This window comes from Megalobrama amblycephala, linkage group LG7 (assembly GCF_018812025.1).
Source record: "Megalobrama amblycephala isolate DHTTF-2021 linkage group LG7, ASM1881202v1, whole genome shotgun sequence".
Classification (NCBI taxonomy): domain Eukaryota; kingdom Metazoa; phylum Chordata; class Actinopteri; order Cypriniformes; family Xenocyprididae; genus Megalobrama; species Megalobrama amblycephala.
In genome coordinates this window covers 8,310,546-8,332,884 of record NC_063050.1, presented here as the reverse complement: position 1 = coordinate 8,332,884, position 22,339 = coordinate 8,310,546, and the positions used below count along the sequence as shown (strand labels likewise).

The window sequence follows — 22,339 nt, the reverse complement described above, 5'->3', positions numbered from 1 at the left end:
TTTTTTTTTTTTTACTACTACAGTAGACAATAAATTAATTTAGTCAAAGGCATGCTATATATTACCTGGGGAAAACTATTAAAGATCATCACATTTGGTAAAAACGAAATTACAATAAAATAATCAATACAAAATACAATAAATCAATAATCAATGGATCAGCACAAAGCTAAAGGTGAGCAGCACCTCATTTTATGAATGCTAAATTAATCAATCTGCTCTGTTTATACAGTTACTATGGGAACCGCTGCTTGTTTCACTATCACTATCTTTGAAATGAATGTGATACTCTGAAAAAAACACTATATTTAAATCTTAAATCAGTTAAAAACATTAAATATTACGATTCTGGAAAAACATAAAACTAAGCCTTTGAAATTGAATCATTCTGTGAAAATTTCTGTAAAATAACACTTTTTATCTGCACATGTCTGTTCTGTATCTGTGTTCATTGACCATGAGTGAAGAACTAGTTTCACTTCCCTCTTTCTTTCTCTCTCTCTCTCTCTCTCTCTCTCTCTCTCTCTCTCTCTCTCTCAGAGGAAGTGGGCGTCTCCGTCACATTCAGCACTTCATGTTAAACATGTAACCAGGAAAGAAACACTCAAAACTCATCTGAACACACATCGAGAGCTTCAGAAGAACTGAATCTACTGACAACAGAGAAGATCATTTAATGAGAGAGAAGAATGAAGATCATCTTGACTTTCACTCTGCTGATGATTCCTGGTAAGAATCTGAATCACATAAACAATCATCACAGAAGAACTACAGCTGTGATCAAATGATGACAAAAATTCTGTATTTGTAATTAATATGGTGAAATGACCAATTATTAAGTCAATGAATCTCTTTAAAATAACTCTCCCTCCAGTATATGTTAGTGTTGTATTAAGATCCTGGTTTGTTGTAGGAGTCGTGAGCTCCATCAGTGTGACGGGATATTCAGGAGGAGGAGTCACGATCACATGCAATTATGATGAAGGATATACAGCAAATACAAAGTATTTTTGTAAAAGTGATGAGTGGCCATCAACATGCTCTGACATCATCAAGACTGATATTAAAGATAAATGGGTTTATTCTGGAAGATTCTCTCTGCATGACGACACAAGATCAGCAGTCCTGAAAGTAGAAATCAGAAATCTGAGTGAACAGGATTCTGGGACGTACTATTGTGTGGTTGATAGACCTCTCATTAAAGATTCATACACTGAACTGAATCTGAAGGTTATAAGAGGTGAGTAACTGAGAGCCTCAAACCCATGATGATCTCCACAACATCACGATACTCAACACTGACTGTAATTACTGCCGTTCACACCTGAAACTCATAACAGACTCCATCAATAATGATTTACACTCATAAATTAAATAGAATACTAAATAATAGCAATTAATAGTCTCAAATGTGCTCAAGGTATGTTTTTTAGACCCTTATCAGTGTTAATCTCAAAGGAACCCACCATATCATGTTTCAGTGTTTCCACATGGACAAAATGCAAAACTCAATATAACATAATTCAGCTCAACATGGAAAATCTATCAAAAATATACATGATTGTTTCACATCTCCTAATTACGCATCACATTTTTAAGAGTATTATTATCTTTGAACTCTGTTTACTCTTGGAAATTGCAACGATTGAATTGCTAATAAAATAATAATTTGAAAACATTAAATTTGAAAACATTAATGAATATTTAGATATTGGTCAATAAAAATCACACACATACCTGTAGAAAATGATGAGATCAACACAGTCTGCAGCATTCTGGTGTTTATTTAAATGCTTTGACCTGCTTTGACCTTTTGCCTGAACATAACTTCCTCATCACTCCAACGTAATGCGCCACCTACAGGCATCTTATAGAAGACACTTACATCTAAGTAACATTTGAACAGTTTTAAAGATTCTCAAAAGTATTTTAATTTAAGAAAGAAAAGAAGAAAAAATATGCATTTTGGGGTTCCTATATTATTACTTAATAATTTTGTCTTTCACCATCATATTTCCAGTCTGTCACACATTCATAAATGTTGCAACAAATTGAGCAGATATGTGTTTACATTGAGAACAAAATGACACTTTTGAAGATGGGAGAGATGAACCCTGTACTCCAGACCTCTGGAAAAACATCTGAACTCAGAGTCAAGTTAAAGACTTTGAGCAATGCATTCGGTTCAGGAGAGCTGTTTTTAAGCATCTCGTTTTTTATTTTGTCAGGGCCACAGGATTTATTATATTTGAGGGACTTCAGTTTTCCACTAAGTTCTTGATGGATTATTGGATAGTGGATTTTGGTTGTTTTTGATGCATGACTCAAGAGCGTTCAGTTTCTCAAGGACTTTTAATTGGTTGGGATTATTTAACAGGTCAGAGGTTCTCAAAATAATCTTTCCAAATTTGACCATCTTGTATGGCTGGTTCTTGTGGCTTTGTAGTTTTCAAACTACAAAGGCACAAAGTTTCAAACTACAAAGTTTTCAAACACAAAGTGAGCAGATATGTGTTTAAATTGAGAACAAAATGACAAATGATCTGAGTTTGTGTTCAACAGATCAACAACAAATCAAGAGTGTGAGAGGATATTCAGGAGGAAACGTCATTATAAACTACAAATATGAGATGCAAGAAGCGAATACTTTGATACACATCTGTAACACTGCAACATATAAATGTTTTGCTGAAATAATCACTAACAGAGCAGCAGGATGGGAACAGGATGGACGATTCTCCGTTCATGATGACAGATCTGCAGGTCTCTTACGTGTGTTTATCAGAGATCTGAATGAGAACGACTCTGGAGAATATAAGATTACAATCAAAGTTTCTGAAGAATACAGTTTCTTCTCTGAGTTTAATCTGGACATCAGAGACAGTGAGACGCTTTCATTCATTTCTGCATTATTTGACAGAATCCATGAATATATCTGGTCATTGTAACATTGCTGCACTTGATTTGGATCTGAAACAGATGCTTGTTGTGTGAAGAGCATCAGTCTATCAGCTGCTGCAGGAGGATCTGTGAACATCAGCTGCAAATACCCACAATCCCACATTAGTGATGTGAAGTTTCTCTGCTGGAGATCTGGAGCTGATCTCTGTGCTGAAGAGACGTCTGTGAAGGAGAGCAGAAGATGGAGTCCTGAGGGAAAGATCCAGCTGTATGATGACAGAGAAGAGCAGCTCCTGATGGGAAGAATCAGTCATGTGACTGAACAACATTCAGAATACTGGTGTGGAGTTCAGTCTGATCAAGAACACAAGAGCTTCATCACACGAGTCCTGATCCATGTTACAGGTACAGGTGATTTTCTATAACATGTTGTTCATCTTATTATCTTGCTTATATTCACTGAGGTTAGAAGCTGATTCTATTCAAGCAGGTTTAACCACATGGTTATTTTTAATTTAGACGTTCTTTCTGTTTAATCAAGCAAAACCACAAACTGCAAGTAAAAGAGTAAGTGTAAAAACAAACTGCAGTTCACATGATTACAGTCTATGCAGGTCAAAGTGCAGCTTTGTGTAGAACAATGATGCTGTTGGTGCAGTTGTGGCCTAATGGTTAGAGAGTAGGATTTGTAACCCGAAGGTGGAGGGTTTAAGTTCACCAAACCACCAATCTGCTCCGGGTGTGTGTTCAATACTCACTGCTGTGTGTGTGCACTTGGTGAAATGCAGAGCACAAATTTCGAGTATGGGACACTGTACTTGGCCACATGTAACTTTCACTTTCACAATGAGAAACTGCACTGCTCACATAGTGAAGCAATGGTCAGTGTTTGTGTTTGACCGATTTATTCTTCATTTCATTCTATAAATGTAACCACTCTAATACTGTTATACAATTATAGCTATTTGTTAATTTCATATTCATGTACATATTTATTTCAGTTCATGAAACTGACAGTGTCTCTGTCAGCATCCGCAAAGGGCTGAAAGCGTTTAGTGTTTAGTTCTCTGTATGTTAATCTTGTATCACTACAGTGTTTGGTGTTGCAGCATTAGTGTGGTAATTTGGACACATTATTACAGCAGTTTTAACTGTAGTTCAGGTGTGGTCATCTGGATACAGTAGAAGTGCAGGTTTATACTGCTGTAAGTCCTTTTACCACACTTGTACTATAGTTAACTGCAGTTAAGGGCGTCCACCCAGTAGCACTTCTGTACTGTATTATTCAGTGAGAAACCACAGGCTTAAGTTCTGGGAACAGACAGCTTGCGATTATTTTTTTCTTTCTTTTTTTTCCCTAAGTGTCTGTGCATCAGCAAACATGAATTCTGGGTAGTGAGTGTGTGAATGACGTCAGTAACAAGTGTCTGTATCATGAGAAAAGAGATGACAAGTTCTGTGTGTGAAAAAACATCCTTTAGAAATTCATTGTTTCATTTTATATACAAAACTCTCAGAAACATCATCACCACCACCACCACCACCATCATCATCATCACCATCATCATCACTATCATCAACAACAGCAACAACAACAACAACAACAACATCTTCATCAGCTTCCTCTTTCTCATCAGTGAGACCTTCACCGTTCACAGGTGTTTCCAGATCTTCTACATCACTGGCGTCTCTAAACACATCAGCAGGTGATCTTGTGCTGAAATACAAACATGATTAATTGGTGTAGCTGTGAGGAGGCCTGACCCCATGTAGCTGCTGAAATAATATATATTACAATATTATTAAACATAAAAAATACATGATTATTTGCAACTGTAAAATAAATCAATAATATTACATTCAATATATTTCAATAGTTAATATGTAAAAAAGAAATAGCAGTAATAACCCAATCATTCTCATTTGCTTATTGAGTTGAATCTGCATTTTAGTGGTTTGAGGCCACAGTGACACCTTGTGGTGAGACCAAACAAAATGCAGGAGGTGTGGACATGCCTTTGCAACTTAAACAACACAGTAAATTCACAGTCTTAAAGGATTAGTCCGCTTTTAAATAAACTTTTCCTGATAATTTACTCACCCCCATGTCATCCAAGATGTCCATGTCTTTCTTTCTCCATTCGAAAAGAAATTAAAGTTTTTGATGAAAATATTCCAGAATTTTTCTCCTTATAGTAGACTTCAATGGGCACCAAACAGTTGAAGGTCAAAATTACAGTTTCAGTGCAGCTTCAAATTGTTCAAAACGATCCCAGATGAGAAATAATGGTCTTATCTAGTGAAACCATTGCTCATTTTCTAAAAAGTTTTAACCATAAATGCTCATCTTGAACTAGCTCTCTTCTTCTTCTCCTCCTCTATTTAAATTCCAGCAGTGTAGACACTGCTAAGTGTGTTACTGCCCTCCTCAGGTCAAAGTTTGAACTAATTTTTATATGCAATATGCTAGTTCAATAGTATCTAACAATTAGTTCAAACTTTGACCTGTGGAGGGCAGTAATACACTAGCAGTGTCTAAACTGCTGGAATTCAAATAGAGAAGAAGAAGAAGAAGAAACAGAAGAAGAAGAAGAAGAGAGGACCTTCAACTGTTTGGTGCCATTGAAGTCCACTATAAGGAGAATAATCCTGGAATATTTTCATCAAAAACTTTAATTTCTTTTCGACTGAAGAAAAGTAAATTATCAGGAAAAGTTTATTTAAAAGTGGACTAATCCTTTAAATTAATACCCCTCTGTGTTCATATGGGAACCACCAGCAGGGTGTTAAAGCAGTATTAGAGTTAATTAGATACTTAAGTGATTAATTGAGTGATGATTGTTCAATTATTGAAGAGAAACACAAGAACTACAACTGACATCAGGCACAATTGTAGATGAAATCAACTGAAAGACATTAAATCTCTCTTATTACAAACCAGACTGACTTTATTTCTGTCATTCATCTGCAGTTCTTTTTGAGAATTAACAGGTTTAGATGTTGATGTTTATCAGAAATATCAGGTCACCATTATGGAGGTCAGTGTCTCCTTTAGTTGGGCAGTTCTCTTGGCTTTTATGTCAGTTCGTGTTTTTTGTAACAGTGTTTACCAGAACACATAATCTGTTGCAAATAAGCCATAAACAAAGATGATCAGTTGATATAGTTTTCATCATCATATAACATTAATTATTTATGGAAAACTTCATAATAATATACTGTCTGTCTCATTCTGTGATATGAAGCCACTTTAGATCCCAAATGGAATTTATTTCAAACACTAGACTGACTTTATGAAGTTAGTTTGGAGTTAAAACTTGTAATGTTTGGCATGTTTTGCTTTTCAAATGCACATTGTAAGTGACTCTTACTCATAGCGCTTACAGAGACCATTTACTCTATGAAACATTATTGTTTAACACTTTATAAACATCTACATTTGAGTAGATATCCACACACATAATATTTCACAGTAAACACCTGGTCTAAACATTCTAATATTCATCATGTCACAGTGTTCACGGCTCATGTATGCCACACACACCAGTTTTGCTTTGTGTGTTTGGGGGAAACACGCACATCAAATAGATGTCTCTGAGATGTACGTGTGCTATGACGGTGTATGAGCTGGCTTTCAATTGCAAGTTTTTATAATGTTTTTCCATTGTTACAGTGGCAATCACAGGATTTCACAAGTAGCAAGTAAACACAACTTTTGCTGCCGTAAAACTGACAGAAACTGACGTGGAAGTCACTTGCATCACATCCTGTGATTGCCACTGTAACGATGGACAAAACATGATTAAAAAAAACTTGCTAGCCAATTGAAAGCCAGCTCATACGTTCACCCTCATTCATCTTGAAATCATATGATTGGATTTGCATCTTCTGATTGGTTCTTCTGTGGACTTAGAGGCTTTTGCTGACAAAGCAAAGTGGCATTTAGCAGGTTTCTGCCAATGAACCAGTATTTCTGAATGGGCTGACACTGGGATTTAGTGGATTTGAAGGGAAAGTATTTGATGAACATACTATTTGCGGAGAGCATTCACTCAATATCATTATCTCATTTTGATGAAGGTGGCGTTTAGTGGCTTTCTTCAAATGTTGACATAAATCCGCAATGTGACCGCAAAGGGCACTTTCACTTTCGTGATTAAAGGGGCAGGGGCCATTGGTCTCATTTTTTTTACATAGACCTGGCATCCTTGAAATCCAGTATCCTGGTCTGGTCAATCCTATTCCAAACATAAAGCTATGCCCATGATCTGATCTGATCTGATCTGATATTTAGCTGAAAGTGATCATATTCTAAGATTATTTCTCTTGCTTTCAGGCTCTTCTCTGATCCTCCCTCTGGTTCTGGTTCTTCTGGTTCTGATCATCGCTGGACTCTTATTACTGTTTCTCTGTAAGAAGCATCAGTCTCAAGGTAAAACTCCTTCTTAACCTCTTTATATGCAGAAACTTTTTATACTGAGATTTCTTGATCTGGTTTCCCACTTTGTCGCCACCTATAGGCTATAATGAGACATGAGCAAAAGACAGAAATTTGATGATGCGTGAAAACATTTACACAAGACTTCAGTGTTGAAATGTGATATAATGTCATTAATTTAAGATGCTTGTTTTTACCAGGCGGTGATTCATCATCTCAGACTGGACCAAGAAAACATGAAGTGGTGAGTCCAGTTACTGTATAAAATGATATTAATGTCTAATGCCTTCCATCCTGAAGATCTTCAGAGCTGTAAATCATTTCTCTGTCTCTTCTCAGGTTTCTAACACTGGTTGTGATTATGACGAGATTAAAGACACTCACAAACAATTACCCACAAGCCCCTCTGATTCTTCTGACATTGTTTATGCCACTGCCCAATTACCCACAAACCCCTCTGTTTCCTCTAACTGTGTTTACGCTACAGTTCAGAAAGCCTCTGGAGACTCTCAGTGCGGCATCACATCTGCTGAGGATCTGAATTACGCAGTGGTGAATTTCCACAAGGAATCAGACTGTCCTGACAGTGTCAGTTTCAGGAATGATCAGGATTACAGTGAATACGCTACTGTCAATCATCTCACTGCTTGAAGAGCCACAGTAGAGAATATAAATGAGCTGAATGTTTTTATCATCTTGTCTTTGGCGTTAAAGGTTTAGTTCACCCAAAAATGAAAATTCTGTCATTTATTACTCACCCTCATGTCGTTCCACACCCGTAAGACCTTTGTTCATCTTGAGAACACAAATTAAGATATTTTAGTTGAAATACGATGGCTCAGTGAGGCCTCCATAGGGAGCAATGACATTTCCTCTCTCAAGATCCATTAATGTACTAAAAACATATTTAAATCAGTTCATGTGAGTACAGTGGTTCAATATTAATATTATAAAGTGACGAGAATATTTTTGGTGCGCCAAAAAAAACAAACAAAATAACGACTTATTTAGTGATGGCCGATTTCAAAACACTACTTCAGGAACATTCGGATCATAAATGAATCAGTGTGTCGAAGTGTGACAGAGTTTGACCATGCTTATTTGTTCAAGTTATAGGTTTTGGTTTTGGAGATGGTTTTCATGGGTTAATTTATTGTACAATGAAGTTGAATGTATGGTCAAAGTAGCTGCTGGAGGTTTAAGTGTTCCTATTAAAGTACAGAGGGGTACCATTTGGCATATAACAAACTAAATTATACATTTTAAACCAAATAAAAAGTTGATCACAAAAAAAAAAAAAAAAAAGTACAGAGGGGAATAAGACAAGGGTGCCCTCTTTCAGGGCAACTTTATAGTCTTGCAGTTGAACCCCTACTGTGGAAATTAAGAGAACAGTTGACTGGTATACATATTGAAGGGTCAAATATTTCAAATGATGTGTAATTATCTGCCTATGCTGATTATGTAACTGTAATAATCATGAACAGTAATGATATTAAAGTGGCTTTAGAAAATCTGAAATGTTATGGAAGAGCATCATCAGTGAATATAAATTGGACAAAAAGTGAGATCTTATGGTGTGGTTCAGAGAGATATAATGTCCTGCATCTATCTAATAATGTCATGTGGCGAAGAGACGGTTTTACGTTTTTAGGAGTGTTTTTTGGTTCTGAGACATACAAGAAAAAGAACTGGGAAAAAGTGTGTCTCCGGTTATCTAAATGGAAATGGCTAATTCCTCAGCTGTCCTGTAAGGGAAGGGTCTTAATAGTCAATAATCTTGTTGCTTTAACTCCAAAAGGACTGTATTGGATCCCCTGCTGCTGTCATTAAGGACATTCAGAGATGTCTTGTTGACTTCTTTTGGACAGGTCAGCATTGGTTGAGATTTGTGGTACTTTACTTGCCTCTTCATGAAGGGGGGCAAGGTGATATAGGATATAGGATGTAGGATTGCTGTTTTTAGACTACAAGCTGCCCAGAGACTTTTGAATGGGACAGATGTCAGTTGGGCTGATGGTGCTTGTGATCTTTTGAGAAGAGGAGGACGACTGGTACTAGATAGACAATTGTTCTTAATGAATTTAAATGATGTGGTATAATTTTAAATAACTCCTTTATATAAGAGAGTTCTAAAATCAGGGAAAGTTTTGACAATTGTTCAAGAGCAAGGTATTGTAAGTGCATCATGGGTTAAAGATTCAAAGCCGTAACCATGTCTTGAACATTGGGGGGGACTTTTTTAAAAAAATAAAGCATAAAGAAACAAAGATGTGAAATTGATGAACGAAAAAAGTGAATGAAATTGCTGCAAATACAATGCTATATCAGATATGTACAATAACAACATCCTTGCATAGTTTATTTTTCCTCATTAAAATCAGACTAAAAATGTAAGTTTTAAACCTTTTTGTCATCCTAACAACATGAAGAGTGCTGTAATGAAGCGCAGCACACTGTAACAAATTTCTGTAGTTTTCACAGCATTATTACTGTAAAATGAACAATTCCTTACTGTAGAACCCTTATACAGCATGTTGCTCTAAATCTGCAAAGCATCATGGTTAAATTTCAAAGACGGGTAAATTCAACAGTAAATATATTTTTTACTGTGAATCACAATGAAGAAATTTTGAGCAGGACATTTTCAGCAGCAGAAACAGAGGAGATTCCACACTTTCTCTAGGATTTGACTTCAGCAAGGTAACTTTGCTCATATTTTGCAATGTTACTAATGTTAAACTGGAACTCCATGTACATGCATGTGTGTTAGCAAAGTGCGCTAGCCGTTTCTCATTGTTTTTCTAGCTATGGCATGATGAATCAAATATTGAAGTGGGCTGAAGTGAAAGAAAATACAGCAACCGTAGCATCAAACTACAGCAGCTACACAGAATAGATGCTAGCCTTTTTAAGTGAATTCCCACCTTGTGGAAGCATAATATGGACATGCCATTATACATGCATTTAAAGTATTTTTTGTATTTCTTCAATTTTCCGAATGCTGCCACAGACACAAAGTAGCCTATCAACATTGTGGGGAATATACAGTAATATAGTTGTCACAATTATGATTAGTTGGTTTTGTTATGCACAGACTTTTCGAATCTATTTCATTAGTTCCTGTTTTTCTTTGTTTAATTTCCCGCTTCTCATTTGTTTCTATAGTAACTGTCATTAGTTCATATGGTTTCAGCTGTGTTTGATTAATTAGTCTCGTTTGTATTTACTACTTAATTTGTGCCTTTGCCTTCATTTTCTGTTCAGAGTTACTCGTGATTATGTGAAGGTGTGTTACTCTGCCTGTTTTGTGTATTATCTTGCCTGTTGGAAATTTATTAAACTTTGTATTAGATTTATATTCATCTGAGTCTTCTTTTTTTTAGCGAGCAAATATTTCAGTGCACTGGAAGCATTCTGTGATCGCGGCAGCCCTTAAAATGGCTGACTCCCTGATCAGTGCCCTGACTACTGAACTAGGGAGCTGACTGAGGCCCACCCATTATCATGTTCACAGTCACACTAGTTAAAATGGTCACCATAGTAATTACTAATGTTGACTGGATCATTTAATTTAGCCTGTCCAACTTGTATTCATTGTCATCAAGCTATCAGTCTTGCCCTCTTAGTCATCTACATTAATGACTCATTTCTTCCACTGCAGGAAACGACTCCAGCAAAGGGTAAAGTCCTCTGCGTAGCTCATAGTCTTGTGGGCTCAGCTGAAGTGCGCATCGAGGGGGCAAAGGGGGCGCTCACAAGCACACTTCTTTAAACTTAAATGACAAATAGGACACCCTACGGCTTTGTGCAAAAAGTGCACATGAAGGGACAGGGTCTTTTGGGAAACACAGAACTGATCAGTTAAAATGACTGTTTTTCTCTTCTCTCTAAACATTGACTCTTTGACCTGCTTTAGATTTGTATATAAAAGATAATAGTAAAAGAAAGAATATGAAAGATCATTTTTAATAACATCACTCTTTCAGCACAAGAAATTTAGCATTGCTTTATGTATTAACTTTTTGATTCAGTACATTTGCTGATGATATTTTATTAGTTCATTCCTGTTCTGTTGGTTCATGTTTCTGATGTAACAACTGCTTATACATTTATTGTAGAATCATATTTTAATTCACTGAAAAATAAATATTTTTGCTACCATATCTTGATTATTTCTCTAAATCGTACAGTGAGAGAGATTATTATTTAATGATAATCTGCCTCTATGAGGTTTTTGTAAGTGTTCCTTGACAATGAAACATGTTTTATTGGAATGTCCTGCTTTATATATATATATATATATACTGTTGAGTTTGCTATGAATATAGCCTTTGATACTGACATGGTGTTAAATGATACATAAATACATTATTATTTTAAGTGATAAACATCCAGAAATGCAGTTTAAGATCATAATGATCAGCATGAAAGAAAAGAAATGTTATTCTTTCTGCAAAAGAGATCTGAGTCTGAAATATAAATACTTTATTTTATCTATTTTTATTTTCACTGATTTAAATATTCACATTTAATCAATAGTCATTTAAAGTCTGAGTATTTATGTTTTGTCATTATTGTAATATTCAAAGATTCAAAACTCTTTTTTTTTTTATTTATCTTTGTCACAAAGTTTCTCACAAGCGCTGGAGGTGTTTTTTGTGAACAGGCTATTTTTCCATCCAGCTCAGGGAGGTTCAGGGTCTCAGTTCAGTTTCCCAGTTTCTTTGGGGCCGCAAAGTGTGTGGACAGTAGTTCTATGGCTGTGTCATAATTGCTTGTGGTGCCCAACTCGAGCGTTCCCAGCACACGCTGACCCTCGGCTCCCAAACAATGCAGTAACAGCGCCTTTTGTGGGCTGCAGACACGTCAGTCAGCCCCACTGCCAAGATGAAAGTCTCGAAGGACTGTAACCAGTGAGTCCAGGGAATTGGAGGCTCGCCAGGCAGAGCAAGGAAAGGAGCAGGAGGTGGTAGTACTATATCAGCCATCCTCGTCGTCAAATGTTATATTTGGTAAGGATCACACCAACACAAGCAGTTGTGTCAACTTATCATATCTTTTTACTTAGTCTCTCTATTATCAGACCCCACTAAACGAACCCATACATAGTCAGGCATAACAGAATGCTTCCCGCACAATCAAACTATATGCGTCACTGAACACTAACTAACATGCATTACCAAAACAACACTTGTGAGAAAACATAACATATGATAAACATTAAACATGCATAATTATACACTATGAATATTGTTATATTAATCATCATTCTCCAAAATGTGCTAAGATGTCAAAATGATCATCTTCAAACAGTATATTATCAAACTAGATTTGTACATTTTCAGAGTGACTGTATATATGTTCGTCGTCCTCACAGTGCAATCCAGTGGTTGTTGTCAGGTCTAAATGGTAAAATAATGTGAAGTTAATTTACCCCAAATGCTGCTTTATTAAACTGCAACCTTTTAGAACAAATAAGCAGGATGAATACTACAGGAAAAAAACAGCAAAGACACTAAACTTCATAGTTTGTGAAAAGATGCAGTGAGTCACATTGGTCTAGATTGTAAAAACAAAAAGCAGTTTTATTTTTGATGCTTTTAAGTTTGTTCATGTAACCTGTGCGGGCATCTCTTTCTCTGGATTTAGTGTTTGTAATTTCTTGTTCATATTTGCATTTATTATTTTCGTTTTGTAACAAAAACAACCAGATATGTTTTTTTAAATCTTACATTCATAAATATCTGGCTCCATCTAGTGTTAAATCTGTGAGTGAACTGTTGCTGTTTTGTTTTATTGAAAGTAGTACTTGTATTGTGTGTTAGTTGATACAGAACAGAGATTTTTGGCCATTCATTTAGTACACAACAACGTTGTTTTGGTGGCCTGAAAACGCAAACTTTTGAAAACAGGTTTCAAAGTGCAAGTTTTTTTAAATGATACCGTTATCATCTCCGTGTAAACTACAAAATACGCGAATGTGAAAACGGTGACGACATGCGCATGCGTATTACGTGTTTAATCTACCAACCTTATTTTACATCGCGAAGGTAAGGTGTTTTCTGTGAATGTGCGAGACTTCTGATTTATTAACCGCAATAGGGATATGCAAAAATCTTTGCGAGGGAATGCAAAAGATTTGGAAAAAAAATGTCCTCCCATCCCATATTTTTTCCACCACCACGTTCCTTTAGGTGCTCCGTACAAGGCGAGAGCTCTGTAAAAGAATGAGTGTGTGCGCAGGCGCGTAATCTTTCTTTACAAAGTGACATCGCCAACTACTTGTCTGGCATGTGTAATATAGCATTTTTAGTCATTTTCGTGGATCCGTGTGCATGGGGATAGTTTTGATAACGTTGTCATCTGTACAAAGAGAGAATCTGTAGTGTAAACGTACTTATTTAACGATGGTATAAATTACACTTGGTTACTTGCCTTTTGTTAATCTGGATGGCTGAATGGTCTAATATTTGATAATTACCAGACACAAATTTTGCAAAAATTTGTTTCATGCAAATTTTTGTTTTATGAGTGAAGGAAGCAGATATTTTTCAAATGAAGTTTGACTGATATCTGCTGTCTGTGGTGCTAAATCCACAGTCAGATCTGGCTGTTAATGTTTCTTACTAAAACTCCTTGTATCAGTGAATTTGCATGTACATGTACGCCCTCTAGTGGAAGATTTAAATAACGCTGATCAATCATCTTCAGTGTCATTAGTCCTTATATAGAGAAAATGAAACCTGTATGATCTCTCAGTATCAGACACTGTATCCTCCACTAGGTGGCGCTCTTTCAGTGTGATTAATGTAATATTCAGTCAGTGCTGATGGTGGGAGGGGCCAGTAAAGCTGCTCATTACTGATAAAGAGCTGAAGAAAGAGGAAGTAACTAAAGCAGACAGATGTAGAGACAGAGAGATTCACACAGAGAACATTCAGCATAAAGAAGACTGAACTCAACTCACAATGAAGATCCTCCTCATCTTCTTCACTTTCTACCTGATCTCAGGTCAGAGCTTTTCTCTTTCATCACTGCAGTAATGATGCTGTTTTCTGTTCATAAGGTTTCTGATCACAGTATCAATCTGATTGACAGGTGCAGTGAGATGCTTTAGAGTCACTGGATATTCTGGAGGAAGTCTTCTTGTTGATTCTGGAAGGTTTTCATCCAAATACAATCAATATCTGCAGAAACAAAACACCAAGAGAGGATGGGATATAATAATAGAGAATAATAAAAACAATCAATGGATTAATAAAGAAAGATTCACTCTGTATGTCAACACAAATGGACACGTCATGCTTTTCATCAGAGAACTGAACCTACAGGACTCTGGAAGATACCGGATTGTTTTTTCAGGTTCAAAGGATATTGAAATACATTTGAATGTGAAAGATGGTAAGTAATTATGACACATGAAATACAAATTGGGCAGAATGTAAAATTTAATAAATAGATTGTTTAGCACTATTTACCGTAAAATATCAATTGTAATGTTAATCTAGGGTGATTGTGATTGGGTTTTTCACCCCATATATATATATATATATATATATATATATATATATATATATATATATATATATATATATATATATATATATATATTGTTGAATGCGTTAATTAGATTGATTAATTAATTACAGGAAAAAAAAATAAAGCGTTCAAATTTTTAATGCATTTAATGCACTTGCTCCACCCCTATCTGACATTTTATACAGTTGACGACTGATGATGAATATAATGCAGATCAACAACTCATTGCGTGATATAGCCTATAGAATGCAGTTAGAATGCCCATAAAGATATAAAAGGCAATCGATCTGAACCCTTTGAAGCGTATGACAACACGGGTAAGATCAGAAGGCTCACTGCTAAATTCAAACTTGCTTTCACGCTTTGGCTGCGGTGGCAGCAGCAATCGCTCGTTATAGATCAACTGATATGATTTAAACGATAAATCACATTAAAATACTAGCCACCGATTTATGTTTCTGTTGGTTGGTTCCCACAGCCGAACCGAGTGCGCACATGTAATATCTGAGCCAGAGTAGAGCCTTCCCACATAGCAACATTGTGTCGGTCCAGATCCGGCCCACATCTGGCACATGTGGCATGATGATCTGGCCCACATGCTGCAATGAATTACGGTCCTTGTGTGGGCCGCTTCTGTTTGCCAGATCTGAGCCACAAGCAGGCCACAGCAATGCCACATGTCAGCCAAGAGCAAAGTAAAATACCCCTAAAATGGACCTTATCTGAGCCACAAAATCTGTGTATATTAATTATAGAGTCATCTCAGCCTTAATAAGCTGTTAACAAGCAGAATCACTGAAGGAAAGAAGAGAACAGAAAAAGAGACGAGAAGAAACACAAGAACTACAACTGACTTCAGCCACAGCCTTAGATGAAATCAACTGAAGATGAAAGACATTAAGATCTCAAGATCTCAGCAGAGGATGATTAAACAACTCCACAAACAGCATTACCAGCTTCAATTATTACTAACCAGATTTACTTTATTTATGTTAGACATCTACAAATGTTATTATTGAGAATTAACAGAGGTTTAACTCTGTGTTTCATTTGAAGTCACCATAACAGTGATCAGTGTTTCCATTAGATTGGCTCTTAACTCTTATTATACATTCGTCTTTTCTGGCTGTTGTGACAGTGTGTTTGTGAAACACATGATGTGGGCCGGATCTGGGCTCAGTGTTGCCATCTGGGTTGTGGACACTATATTTGAGAGCACAAGTTTTGTGGAGAGATTCGCCCCGCACATTACATTGATGCACACTCTACATGTGTCATTAAAAAATGCCATACGTAGTAACTGCCTCAAGTGAACTATAAAAATGAAAAGAACGTCACTTTGGAAAGCTGCAGTTGTTTTTTATTGGTTAAAATGAATGGAGAGTACAATCTCATTTTTCCGTGGGTTCTTTAGCGCCTATATAGTTCATGATAGGCTATAGTTAACAAGTTTGTGAATATTTTGAATAAAAAAGGAAAAACAAAATAAAAGTGAAAGGTTACATCTGTCATACTGAGCTATTGTGCCTGCATGACGTGTCGCCCCCCCCACATTAATAATAAATGTGCATATTATTAATTAATTTAATAAACTTAGTACCCTAGCTTTAGCCTTCAGTAAATTAACTTCTCTAAGAAAATAATTCATAAAACATTAATTGACCATATTTTTTATTTTCAATTTCCTTATTGATAAAAATAAAAAAAATAAATAAAATCAAGATATAGTTCATCCCAAAATTAAAATTGAGTCATCATTTACTCAGCCTTATGATTCTGTTGAATCAAATACATTTCTTTCTGAATCTACTTTTTTTATAGTTTATTTGATGCTTTACACAATAATGACTTCAAATGATATTTATATATATCATAATTTCTAATATTATATAGCATAATTTCTCAGCCAAATATTATGTATGATACATTTGTGATTAATTAGATTAATTGATTGCCACAATTTTAATTTTAATTGCTTCCCAGCCCTAATATATATACATTTGGAGATGTAAAAACAATTAATCTAGATTTATAAATGCTAGAAAAACAGTGCCGCTTTTTAAAGAGGTTGTATAGTCGCCTAAGTTAACCGTAGCTCTGCCCAGCACCCTCCCCAAAACTATTACACAAAATATAATTATATAATATGTTCTATTATGTGTAAATGACAGATTCCTGCTGTAACAAGGCAAAGACAGTGGAGGTGAAGAAGGGAATGACTGCTGTTTTCAAATGTGAATATTCACAGAATCATATTAATGATGCCAAGATAATCTTCAAAGAAGGAAAAGCCTCTATTGAGACGATTTACAGCACGAGGAGTAAGAACAAGAGGTTCATTATGTTTGATAGAAAAGATCAACAATTGATGACTTTTACAATTTCTGCTGTGAGACCAGATGATGGAGGAGTTTATTTATGTGGAGTTTGGATCAGCAGTCACTCGTACAGTTACTTTAGTTACTTTATTATTAATACAGTTTATCTGCATGTTATTGATAAGTATAAAGTGGGCGTGTCTAGAGTGAGCGGATACTCAGGAGGTCGTATGATGATCAAGTGTGAACATCCTCAATACAAAACCAATCCAAAATACATCTGTAAAGAATCAGATGAATGTTCAGAGAGGAAGAATCCAGGAGTTCAGGATGAATGGATGGAGAATGGAGATGTTTCTTTATATGACGACACCAGAGCAGGAGTCTTGATGGTGTTTTTTAGAGAGCTGAAAGCTGCAGATGCAGGAACATACAGGTGTGGAGTGAATGTGTCTCACTATACTGAGAGCTTCACTGAACTCCAGCTGAACGTCACAGACGGTGAGGAACATGAAATACTGTATCTTGCATGTTTGAAGTATCCGATCTGATTTTTATTTAAACTGTCTTGGTTTATAGATGCAAAATATCCAAAGACAGAGACTAAATCTGCTCATCTTGGTGAAGAAGTCAACATCATCTGTCAGATCCCAGAGGAACATGAAGTTCATTTCTGCAAAGAGGATGATAATCACATCTGTCAAAACATCAGCACATCTACAGTGACAGAAATGAATGGTTCATCTGAGAGAAATGAAGAGAGAGTTTTTACAGTGAGCATCAGTAATGTGAGTGTGAGAGATGCTGGAGTTTACTGGTGTGGAGCAGAAACCAGAGACACACATTTGACTTTCATCTCCCTGAACACCAAAATTCAGCTCAACCTCATCAGTGAGTGAATTCAGATGATTTCATTGTAGAAATACAGTCTATTCAGAATCATGTGTGTTAAATGTCTGTTTGTATATCGTGAAGGAGAAAGAGGAGAATCTCACATCTTCACTAAAATGAACATCATCAAGGATAAGAGTAAGAAAGTTTACTTTATTTCCATTGTCAAATGTGACAGTGAGAGGGTTGTTTTGAAGTCATTCTTGGTGAAAAGAATATTTTCAAAACCACAGAAATGAGCTGAAGGTTCAGAGTCTCAGGTTAATTTGACTGTGAAGAATTAATTGTTTTTATTCAGGAAACCCACAGACAGATGAAGTAGAACATGTAAGTTTGCAGGAAGAGAGAATAAAATGTGCTCAATTTCCCCATAATTTGGTTTAAATCAATCATCAATCAGTAGTCTCAAATGTGATCAAACAGTAGTCTCGATCAAGCAGTAGTCTCAAATGTGTTTCCTAATGTCTGAAGATTAATGTCACGAATCCAGTCAGTTCCGGACTACACTTCCCAGCATCCTCCTTGCCTATCAACTCCACTCACTCCACCAATCACAAATTGCCACATACAGTTGATGCTTTATTGTCTGTTTGCTCTCCATGTACTGTGGGTGTCGTGGAGAAATGCGACACCACGGTGAATCACATAATGGCTGCCGCTAAGGAGAACACTCTCAAAATGGTGACCACAACAACAACACAAAGTCAAGTCACAGCTGATCTTCATGAGCATAGTCAAGTCACCATTGATCTTCATGAGCCAAGTCAAGCCACAGTTGATCTTCATGAGCCAGGTCAAGCCACCGTTGATCTTTGTGAGCCAAGTCAAGCCACCGTTGATCTTTGTGAGCCAAGTCAAGCCACCGTTGATCTTCGTGAGCCAAGTCAAGCCACAGTTGATCTTCATGAGCCAGGTCAAGCCACCGTTGATCTTCGTGAGCCAAGTCAAGCCACAGTTGATCGCCCAGAGTCACGTCACGTCTCCGCTGATCGCCCAGAGTCACGTCACGTCTCCGCTGATCACCCAGAGTCACATCACGTCTCCGCTGATCGCCCTGAGTCCTGTCACGTCTCGAGACCCGTCCGAGAGCGGAGGGCATTGCTGTCCAGTGTGAACGATCCTCCAATGACTTCAACACAGCTCCAGACTCTGCACCAGAGCCCGAGTCAGCTCCAGACTCTGCACCCGAGCCCGAGTCAGCTCCAGACTCTGCACCAGAGCCCGAGTCAGCTCCAGACTCTGCACCAGAGCCCGAGTCAGCTCCAGACTCCGCACCAGAGCCCGAGTCAGCTCTAGACTCCGCACCAGAGCCCGAGTCAGCTCCAGACTCCGCACCCGAGCCCGAGTCAGCTCCAGACTCCGCACCCGAGCCCGAGTCAGCTCCAGACTCCGCACCAGAGCCCGAGTCAGCTCCAGACTGCGCACCAGAGCCCGAGTCAGCTCCAGACTCCGCACCAGAGCCCGAGTCAGCTCCAGACTCCGCACCAGAGCCCGAGTCAGCTCCAGACTCCGCACCAGAGCCCGAGTCAGCTCCAGACTCCGCACCCGAGCCCGAGTCAGCTCCAGACTCCGCACCAGAGCCCGAGTCAGCTCCAGACTCCGCACCAGAGCCCGAGTCAGCTCCAGACTCCACACTGAGCCCGAGTCAGCTCCAGACTCCGCACCAGAGCCTGAGTCAGCTCCAGACTCCGCACCAGAGCCCGAGTCAGCTCCAGACTCCGCACCGAGCCCGAGTCAGCTCCAGACTCCGCACCCGAGCTCCTTGCCCTGCCAGCAGACAGAGCCCGCTACAGACCCCACTGCAACCCATGAGCCCGCTACTGTCACCATCGAATTCCCCAAGAAAATGGGGGGGGGGGGATTATACCTGTGGGTTGGGAACTTGTGGGTGGGGCTCCTGAACTTCAATGGCTGCCTGACGCTCCTGATCCGCCATGGCCACCCGAGGCTCCTGACCTGCTGTGGTGCCTAGAGTTCCTTGACCTACCCTGGAGACCTCCATACCCATCTGCACATCCAGTATCACCTGCCAGTAGGTCTCCAGGGCACCCATCCCCCCTCCCCAGGGTGTGCCATCCACGGCGCGAGGACGCGCCTTCCGGGAGGGGGACATTCTGTCACGAATCCAGTCAGTTCCGAACTACACTTGCCAGCATCCTCCTTGCCTATCACCTGCACTCACTACGATTCTGCCTGCTCTCTGCCATACCTGTTTGCCACTGTTTGACCATTGCCTGTATTACTAAGAACTCTGTTCAATAAAAGCCTGCAGATGGATCTTACCTTGAGTCCCGCCTTGTTACAATTAATTACCAATATGTGTTTTATTTTCAGATTCCTCCATGATCATCTTTATTTGTGTGTGTGTAATTCTGCTGCTGATCGGTGGATTCACTCTGACTGTGTGTAAATTAAGACACAAGAGACGAGGTTTGATCATTTATTATCTATTGAAACAAATTAAAAATTAATTGTAGTGTCTCTGAGCTGCTTCAATCTTCTGACTGTCAGCAGCAGTAAAATCTCACTGACTCTATGAGTTTCTGTTTCAGATGCTGCTGTTTTTCTCCAGTTTGATCTAGTTTGTCTTTCTCTTACTGATCAATTCATTTTGTTTTGGGTAATTAGGAAGAACCTCGACTTCAGACAAGAGAAAGAGGAAGAAAAATACAATGGTGAGTTCCAGTGTGAGTGTGTGTGTCTGTGTGTGTTGTGTTTTGTCATTTTAATGTACGTTTTCTCTCTATTTTCTCCATGTTCAGTCATCATGTGAAGACAGCAGAAGTGATTCTCTCACAGATCCTGGATCAGCTCAAATTAACAGTCCTGATGAATTACCCACAATCCCCTCTGATGGTCTCCTGTATGCGTCTGTCAGTTTCCAGAAGCATGAAGAGTCTCTCAGTGATGCTACAGTCTCCTTCAGTAAGGACCAAATTCATTGCTTTATGTATTACTGATTCAGTACTTTAGCTGATGATGTTTTATTAGGTCATTCCTGTTCTGTTGGTTCATGTTTCTGATGTAACTGCTTACACATTTATTGTAGAGTCATATTTTAATTCACTGAAAAATAAATATTTGTGCTACCATATCTTGATTATTTCTCCAAATCTTACAGTGAGAGAGATTATTATTTAATGACAATCTGCCTTTATGTGGTTTCTGTAAGTGTTCCTTGACAATGAAGCATGTTTTATGTCCTGCTTTAAATGATATTAGGCAACGCTCTTATTCAGAAAGTACAATAACAGATTTCTCCTGGAAAACTATTAGAATTTTTATTGAATATTAAATGCAAAGATTTTATATAACTGGTGATTATTATTGGTTTGTTTGTTGTTGTTTTCTGTCAGATTAAGATCATAATGATCAGCATGAAAGACAAGAAATGTTATTCTTTCTGCAAAAGAGATCTGAGTCTGAAATATAAATAATTTTTTTGATCTATTTTTATTTTCACTGATTTAAATATTCACATTTAATCTAACTACAGTCAGGTCATTTAAAGATGAATATTTATACCATTTTATATGTTTTGTCGTTATTGTAATACTCAAAGATTCAAAAACTTTTTTTTGTTTTTTTTGTTTTTGATTTTTGTAACAAAGTTTCTCATGAACACTTGAGGTGTTTTTTGTGAACAGGCTATTTTTTTCTGTCCAGCTCAAAGCCACAGGAAATGGGTGAAGGTTCAGGGTCTCAGTTCAGTTTAATTAAACAGACTTACTCAGGAAACCCACAGTGAGACACATGAGACTGAACAGAGAGAGACAGAAGACCAACATCCATTGAGAGCAGAAGACAATAACATCAAAATATCAGGCAGTAGCTTTATATGGCATTAACTGTAAGAGTTATTGCTAATCTAGAGATGTAACAGTATTACTGAGTGTGATTTTGTGTTGTGATATCATGAGTGAGATCATTATCAGACAACAGATTTTTTATATATAGGTGTGTAATTTCAAAATAAAATGTTTTTTTACAGTATTGGTTAGGTTGAAGAGACTTGCCTGCAAATGTCTCAGGTCCTCGTCTCGTGTTTGCAGGTTTGATCTGTGGTCAGTGCTCTGAACATGAGATGCTCTTCAGCTTGTGGTTTTGTTATTTGGGTCAAACCAAGAAGCCCTTCAGCCTCCTGCAGGTGTGATAAAAACAGAAAAAAAAATTTTCATTACCAATTGTCACAGATGTTACACCCAATAAAAAATTACTATAAAAAATAAAAATCTTATTTATAACAGCT

At 37.5% G+C, this 22,339-nt stretch overlaps 3 protein-coding genes across 3 annotated transcripts in view; all 3 read left to right on the top strand.

The window, feature by feature from the left end:
* Positions 1 to 8,137, top strand: part of LOC125271217 — a 33,378-nt gene extending 25,241 nt beyond the window's left edge. Inside the window, exons 2-9 of the mRNA XM_048195237.1 lie at positions 541 to 729; positions 914 to 1,240; positions 2,563 to 2,883; positions 2,980 to 3,306; positions 4,419 to 4,607; positions 7,238 to 7,333; positions 7,540 to 7,583; positions 7,679 to 8,137. Of these exons, the coding sequence (XP_048051194.1) occupies positions 690 to 729; positions 914 to 1,240; positions 2,563 to 2,883; positions 2,980 to 3,306; positions 4,419 to 4,607; positions 7,238 to 7,333; positions 7,540 to 7,583; positions 7,679 to 7,990 (1,656 nt within the window). The 5' untranslated portion in view covers positions 541 to 689 and the 3' untranslated portion in view covers positions 7,991 to 8,137. The remainder of the gene's footprint in view (positions 1 to 540; positions 730 to 913; positions 1,241 to 2,562; positions 2,884 to 2,979; positions 3,307 to 4,418; positions 4,608 to 7,237; positions 7,334 to 7,539; positions 7,584 to 7,678) is intronic.
* Positions 1 to 22,339, top strand: part of LOC125271224 (B-cell receptor CD22-like) — a 1,156,500-nt gene that overhangs the window by 783,097 nt on the left and 351,064 nt on the right. The gene's annotated exons all lie outside the window — the stretch shown is intronic.
* Positions 1 to 22,339, top strand: part of LOC125271198 (hemicentin-1-like) — a 987,774-nt gene that overhangs the window by 634,068 nt on the left and 331,367 nt on the right. The gene's annotated exons all lie outside the window — the stretch shown is intronic.